Source organism: Diorhabda sublineata, chromosome 1, assembly GCF_026230105.1.
Source record: "Diorhabda sublineata isolate icDioSubl1.1 chromosome 1, icDioSubl1.1, whole genome shotgun sequence".
Lineage (NCBI taxonomy): Eukaryota > Metazoa > Arthropoda > Insecta > Coleoptera > Chrysomelidae > Diorhabda > Diorhabda sublineata.
In genome coordinates, this window is record NC_079474.1 from 16,527,962 (window position 1) to 16,535,734 (window position 7,773).

A 7,773-nucleotide genomic window follows, 5' to 3' on the forward strand; every position below is an offset into this window, starting at 1 on the left:
TTTTGAATTGGGAAGAATACAGAAATGTTTTCAAGGTACTTTTATTGTTTTTTCAAATATTACAATTAGTTTTTACAGAAATGAAAATTTTTATAAGACAATTAATTACTTTTTAAAATTAATAACAAACAATGAAATTCACTGGAAATATGTTTTCTCTCAACTTTTTACTTCTTAGACCTTTTTTTTGGTATAAAATAGTTAGTCATTTAGATTTCTATTGATAAAAAATTAGTTTCAAAAGCAGGTAAAAATTAACTTTCCATCTGTTTATTTATGTATATTTTTTGAGCCCTGTTTTGGTATTCGCTAATTATATAAATATTGTTTATTGCTATTTGGAAACCTTTTATTCTGTGGGGAAACTTTTCACATTTCTATATACAGAGAATTTCATTTAAAATTTGACTTACTACAAAATTATAGAAGATTTTATATAAAGTATAGAAAAACGTTTTATAATATATAAGTTGTTTATTTATTCATCCATTTCAAAGTATATTTAAATATATTCTACATTTTATTAGCTGGAAGGAATTTCAATTCATAAGAAATTTGGCAGCAACAATAAAGAGCCACAATTAATATTACGTTCCCATAATAATCTGAAAATTTATGAACATTTTACATGAAAATTACTTAGGGAAAGGCCATTACCTGAAAATATTCGTTCAAAAAACAAATGCCCTACATCTGCACCAGCGAAAAAGTAAAAATTCGAAATAGCAGATAATCCCAATAAAAACGCAGCAATAAAACAATCTTTTCTACGTTTCCAAGATTGTTTATATACAATTATCTTTTCGTTTACTTTTTTAGGCCATAAAAAATCCTCAATCATTAATCCAGAATAATTTAGTAACGCCCATATTAGTATGTGAATATCAAGACCGTGCCATACATACACAAAAGAGAAACAAATAAAACTTCGTATCGGTTTACTTGTAGTTATATTAGTCAACGGTAGATAAATATTTCTGAAAAGACATATATTTTTTTAAATATAATAAAGCAATAATAGAACTCACTTTATAAGAAAGTTGTATAATCCAGGATCAAAGAACTTCCACATTTCAGAGTACAAATGTATTCTACCGATACATCTAGGTAAACAAGGAACTTTAATATCTTCAAAAGATGCAAAACTTGTACTCATGCCGTATAAAACAACGTATTTCAAGTGAAAAAACTGACCCATCGCATACCCATAACCATATAAAGACCAGCTATTGAATCGTTTAATCATCTAAAAGGAATACGATAACTTATTTTATACATTTATATTTACTTAAAAAGCAACTACAGAAAAAAGCAAAAAATAAGCTAACACATCTGATACATCTTTTAAACTAAGTTATGTGAAAAGTAGCAGAGTTTAATATTATCCCTGAACCAGGAAAACCCCACACAAAGTTTCCTCCTTACTCTCCTTTATAGAAAAATCAAATATGATCCCATCAAAGTAATTCAGGTTTAGATCTAATTACTAATATAGAAAAGTTGCTACAAGAAAAGAAAATTTGTTCCACAATATTTCTAGATGTGGCAAAGGCATTCAATAAAGTATAAGGGGTATAAGGCATATAAATTTCTCCGATACTTCAGAATCCTTTATCTCAGACAGACATCTCAGATTTAAACAAGAGGAAGCCTGAACTTGAGATCAGAGTGTATTGGGGCTTTTCATATACCTCTTGTACACAAATGATATTCCTAAATTGGGAAATGGAGACGATACTATACTAGAAGTGGGAAATAGCCATAAAGAAAAAAAGACAAGTATCAATTAATAAAATAGTGGACAAAAAGATGCAGGGTTAAAATAAAAGAACACAAATCTCAAATAGAGGAACATATTAAAGTAACATTCTTGATTATGAAAAGCTCAAGATAAAAAGAAAATGGAACGACATCAAATCAAATATAAAAAAATGTATTGGATGAACAAAACTCCACTCTGTATACAACAAGCTTCGTAAGTATACTCTCGAACCCATCTGGTCGTAAGGTATTTAACTAAGGGACTGTGTTAGTCCAAGTAGTCTACAAATCTTTCAAAAATTTCAGAACAAGTTACTAAGGAACATAGTGGATGCACCTTGGTACATGCGGATCAGTAGCCTCCATAAGATTGTGTATATAGTCACTATAGTAAAATATGCCAAAAGCCATGAACTATGACTTCATAATTATACCTATCCAGGTAAACCAGCTCCATGGTACTGCAGGAATAGCAGGATACTAAGGAACATTGTGGATGCAACTTGGTACTTTCGAAACAGTAGCTTCCTCAAGAATCTGGATATAGACATTGTTGATCAAACTATAGTGAAATTTGCCATGAATAATGACTATACCAGTCCAGGTAATCCAGCTCCTTGATTCTACAGGAATAGCGAAAAAACTTCAGAGTATTAAACCTTTTCGAGTTTGTTAAAAGTAGTTTTGTACGTGTATGTTAGTGTACAAAATTAAGTTAAGTAAGACCTTAGTTAGATACAGAGTTGTAATTTGAGTTATAATTTGCAGACTGATCTTAATATTAGATGGTAATCTTGGCACAAGGGTGATTGTTATTTAAAAAAAAATATATTTACCTGAGGATGAAAACCTGTAGCACTTACATATACGAAATGAAGGCAGATGTGACAAAAAATATACCAAATTATGGTCCTGCAGATATTCTTACAAAATTGCTTAAATTTTACCAAATAAACTTCTTTGAAATAATAATTAGCTTGATATTCATTATATAAAATAAAAGGACCTGTTAATACTGTTGGGGGATAAAGACAGTATGATAAAACGTCAAGTAAATTATAATTTTGATCAGTTTCTAAATAAAAACTTATGCATCTTAAATTGATCCAAAAAAGAGAGGAAATGAGAATATACAATTCGAAATCTTCAACGTTGAGTAAATGAAATACTATCGAATCACCGGTGACTGTTGATTTAAAATAATTTAAAAATATTAAGAAGAATCCAGAGGTGATCCACACTGAATAAATTCTATATTTAAAATGGCTACAAATATGAAATACCATTGGCTGTAGTAATATTAAAAATAAAAACACATAATTCCATTTTATTAATATGTAAGTAGTCGTAAAAAGAATTTGCCATAATTGTAGCACCTAAAAAATTAAAAACAAAATATAATTTTCGTAGTTAATTTACGACCAACCTGTAGATGTTTTATCCGTTTCTTAATAAAGTATGAAAATATTAAATAAACCGCAATCCATAAAAAATATTGTTTCATCATAAACACGATTAGTTCCCATTCTAAATCAGATTTATCTCTTTTTGGTAAAAATGATAAATCATCTGTAAAATCATTGTAAATGTCTTCATAATAAATGAAATCTAAAAACCGATTAGTTTTTAAATATTCACGATATATACTTACTATTTTTACATTGAAAAGAGTTAAATGAAAAACAGTAAACTGAATATATAACTGATAAAGTCCATCCGAAAAAATAAACAACTAATTCAAAATTCATAACCACAAATCTTCTTCTTTTTGGTTTGATGATAAGAGAATATTATCAGGTTATTCAAACTACTTCCAGTAGTTCGTTTATTCTAACCTATAAAATGTGATATATTCATTTCGTTTTTTTTTAATAATTTAAATAGAAAAAAAAGGAAAGCTAAAAATTTGTGTCGGAAAATACTGATTCTCGTTTTTAGTTTTTTTTATAAAATTTTCTCTTTTTATACGGCCGAGATTTCATTAATTTGATAAATTTCGTCCCATAAAAAGTTGTAATCGTAATGTCCCCGACTGGAGACTCTTCCTCAGGAAATTGTATTCGGCTTCAGCTGAAGTGTATATATACATATAATTGGATAGAGTGAACAATAAATATCAAATTGGACGTCACAAGTTTTTTAATAGAACGAAATTTAAAGTAAAGAAAAAGGTAAAACACTTTCGAAATTAATAAAAATGGGATCTACAAGACCCCTGCATGGATACCTGCTCACACACACCCTCTAGTCAGGTTTAATTCTTCTTCTTTCTTTCATCCGACCACAGAATGGTATGATCATAAAGAACTGCAGATTAGTACAGCTGCTCAACTAATGACATCGCCACTGTTTCCATATTATCGTTCCGGTCGTCCAGAACGCAGCACTTCGGCAACAGAGCCGGTTTTTAAGAATTTCTGGTACGTATTACAAACTGTTGAACGATTAACAAAAAAAACTCTTGCTTGAACCGTAAAGTTCGGTTATTCATTTTAAAAACGTGTCTACTCGTCGATCACGTGTTATCATGACACAGACACAACTGTGTGTAGCATGAACTTGCTTAGTTTTAATCTTTGTCAACAGTGTTGCCAGATTTATACGGATTTTTCGAGGGCCTTGCCTGACTATTTTAGAGGATTATAGGAAATTCCACCTTTTACATATATGAAATGATCACTTGAAATTCAGAAAAATGGAAAAAAAATAAAATCAAGAAACTTTAGATAATAAAATAGTAACAAATTATTTTCCACTTTTCCCTTTGAAAATGGGTATAAATCTCTTACTTCTACCCCAGAAATAAAACTGAATATATTGTAAAATGTTTTTATTTATACAAAAAAAGTTTTAATACATACTGGAAAATATCTAGCACCATATAAACTAATCTTAATCCCAGTTTGTTTATAATGAAAAACCACAATGAAAATTTTCAAATATAGTTACTTCTGATACCACAATTTGAACCTATCCACAGCCGATAACCAATTATTATAATTAAATCTGCATTTTTCCTTATGTTCCTTATCACTTGAAGGCGGAAATGTTTTTGAAACGTCACAATGCCGTTGAAAATCCTCTTTTCCAGTCCAAAATCCTACAAATTAAAGCAGTTAATACAGTGTTGATTTTTTTGATCAACTCACCGCAAGATAATCCAGCTACAAAGGACACCCCCATCACAGCCATATCAGACATATATAACCTAATTATCTGTAAATCTGTTAAGTCTGCTAATAATTGGCATATGAAATCATTAGAAGATAAACCCCCATCAACTCTAAAGGAAACAAAAACAGTTAATTATTATTAACAAGAAATTATTAAATATATACTTACTTTATAGATGAATAATTTCCTTCCCTTTCCCTTTTAAGCAAATCTACTGTTTTAACTATTTGATAAACGATACTTTCTAGTACAGCCCTCACTAAATGTTCCTTTTTAGTAAACGGTTTAATACCAATAAATCCAGTACCGGCTTGATCATCATTAATAGGCGGCTAAACACAAATTATTTTCATCAATTTGTTATTTATTATCAATAAAGTTATTACCCCTAATCCACTAAAAGCGGGAATGAAGAACACACCTTTCGCATCTCCAACAGACAATGCCATTTCCGAAGTAACTTTTGGATTGTCAACTAAACCTACAAAACACAATATCGATTATAACGTTACTATTCAAAACAGTATGTAATATAAACTTACATACCACAATGTAGTAGCCATTGGATTATAGAACCCGCATCAGTGCATGGAACTTCAGAAATATACACCAATTCTTTACCAATTTTATATCCTACTAAAGGATACATACCATTTAAACTTGGATGAATGATTTTCGCTGTATTCACATCTAAAAATGCTCCTGTGCCCATTGTAAGCTTCAGATCGTCTTCAAAGAAACTACAAGTACCCACAACAGAAGATTGTTGATCAGCCATCTAAAAATGCATATTTTATGTTTTTTTTTAAATAAAAGACATATTGACACAATACAAGACTTCCCACATGAACTAATAGATCGAACGGAAAGTTCTTTTGTCATATTGGCATTTCATACATCACAACCTCACCAAATGCCTCTTTGTTTCGTATCATCACCTGGAGGTGATGTAGGGCTCTCAATAGACTTCTTTTATTATTGATGGCCTCAGTCTAAGCCTTCCTTTTGCATTTTCATTTTTAGAAAGAGGTGATAGTCACTAGGCAGTCAAATACTTTCCACTTGAGCTGTTGAACAAGTTCTTTTGTTACATTAGCACTTTGAGGTACATCTCATACATCACAACCTCATCAAATGCCTCTTTGTTTCGTATCACCACCTGGAGGTGATGTGGTGGTTCTTAATAGACTTCTTTTATTACTGATGGTCCCCTCTCATGAAATCAACAAGAAGACATTGTTTTCCTCTTGGTCAAGGTTTGTTGGAGGAGTGCATGAATATTAACTGCTGAACTTATTGAAAGAGCTTTTTTAATTGTGTTATAAGCGATTTCAAGTTTATAGCAAAAGAAAAGACACTAAATAACACATAACATAACATGATCAACCAAATTGGACCTAAAGATCCTCAAGTTAAACTAACCACACAACCAATTTTTATGGGTAATCCAAAGAGATCTTTTTGAGTTTCACCAAAATCATAATCATTCTCTACTACTTTTGGTAAAAAGTTGGTTGGTATCCTTAGTGCTTTGGCTATGATGCCCCAATCTAGAATAAAAGGGTCGTAGAAACCTGTTGAAGAAGCATTAGTGATGTCTGTAACATACGACATTCCCCCTGTTAATTTATATATTAGCCATGTGTCAACTGTTCCAAACATAAGATTGTTTTCTAGTAGAGCTTGTTTTACTGATTTGACATTTTCAAAGACCCATAATAATCTTCCAGATACCTGCAAATATCATAGAATTTATACCAAATATACTCTGATGAAAGTTTATACTTACGTGATTATTTCTGACTTGTAATTTACTCGCCATGCCATATTTTTTATTAAAGGTTCCTAAATAAATGAAATAAGCCACCCACCTTAAAGCCTACAAAGGAATAATTGAGACGAATTAAGATTCTGAATAATTATTATAAACTTACAGTTGTTGTTATTGACTTATTTAATCTCTTTATTAATTCACTTGCTCTAAGATCCATCCAAGTTATGAAATTATGTAAATATTCACCATTATCTTTCCTCCAAGTAATGAATGAACATCTTTGGGTCGATATTGCTATGGATTTTATTTGGTATACGCTTATATTTGCATCTAAAAAATAATTGGGAAACGTAATAATAAATTACAATAATTAATTAAGATTAGAGTACAAAATTCAAGGTTTTTAATTATATATGCCTGAATATTCGTACTTACTTTGTACAGCTTCTAATATAACTTTTAAAACACTTTGAAATAGTTCATCTGGTACTATTTCAACCCAACCTGGATGAGGATAATGCAGTTTTACCTAAAACATACTGTTTAAGATGGTGTATTCATATTTATTTTGTATTAATTTACGATATATGAAGCGTATCCTACAGATCTTGCTGAAGAACTGATTATATGACATTTTATCGTAGTTGTTCCTACGTCTAGAGCTGCTATAAACCCTTTAGAATCACCAGACATATCGTAACAGTCAACCTATATCTATCGAATGATACGACGAACAATAATTAACGTTTGCGTAAGTAATCATGAATAATGAATAATTGTTAAAAAACAACTAGTTGTCTCTGTTGTTATTGATGATTGTCTTGTTTTTATTTATTCTATGAATAATGTAAGATTGAGGTTATCTAAACGTCAAAAGTAACATAACCATAGAAATAACTATTTCTAAGTACATATACTGAATTATTATTTATATGTTCATAGCGTCGAGAGTAATTGTTCTAATTTCTAAAAATTATACATCATTGTCAATTGTTTGAAAATTGAAATAGTAGTTTTACTTTATGTAGTAGAAATTCAAAAATATAGCTCTATAAAGCATTACA

General features: G+C 30.0%; 2 protein-coding genes across 4 annotated transcripts; both read right to left on the minus strand.

The window, feature by feature from the left end:
- Nucleotides 1-25: 25 nt before the first annotated feature.
- LOC130442689 (protein-cysteine N-palmitoyltransferase Rasp) lies at nt 26-4,164 on the minus strand. 3 transcript variants are annotated; one of them, XM_056777023.1, is made up of 7 exons: nt 3,989-4,164; nt 3,422-3,596; nt 3,188-3,369; nt 2,598-3,137; nt 1,029-1,246; nt 658-977; nt 26-605 (listed from the first exon to the last, which is right to left on the minus strand). In XM_056777023.1, exons 2-7 carry the CDS (start codon nt 3,507-3,509, stop codon nt 514-516), a joined length of 1,440 nt encoding a protein of 479 aa, XP_056633001.1. In that variant the 5' UTR covers nt 3,510-3,596; nt 3,989-4,164; the 3' UTR covers nt 26-513. The 3 variants fall into 3 exon arrangements, with proteins under 3 accessions (XP_056633001.1, XP_056632991.1, XP_056633009.1); XM_056777013.1 differs by having other exon boundaries at nt 3,422-4,018; XM_056777031.1 differs by having other exon boundaries at nt 473-605; nt 2,625-3,137; nt 3,422-4,011.
- A 411-nt stretch (nt 4,165-4,575) lies between these two features.
- Nucleotides 4,576-7,581, minus strand: LOC130445212 (putative glycerol kinase 5). Its single transcript, XM_056780764.1, has 10 exons — nt 7,292-7,581; nt 7,145-7,238; nt 6,870-7,039; nt 6,725-6,814; nt 6,358-6,669; nt 5,482-5,713; nt 5,322-5,416; nt 5,104-5,267; nt 4,911-5,044; nt 4,576-4,861 (listed from the first exon to the last, which is right to left on the minus strand). Exons 1-10 carry the CDS (start codon nt 7,400-7,402, stop codon nt 4,707-4,709), a joined length of 1,557 nt encoding a protein of 518 aa, XP_056636742.1. The 5' UTR covers nt 7,403-7,581; the 3' UTR covers nt 4,576-4,706.
- Between the last annotated feature and the right edge of the window lie 192 nt (nt 7,582-7,773).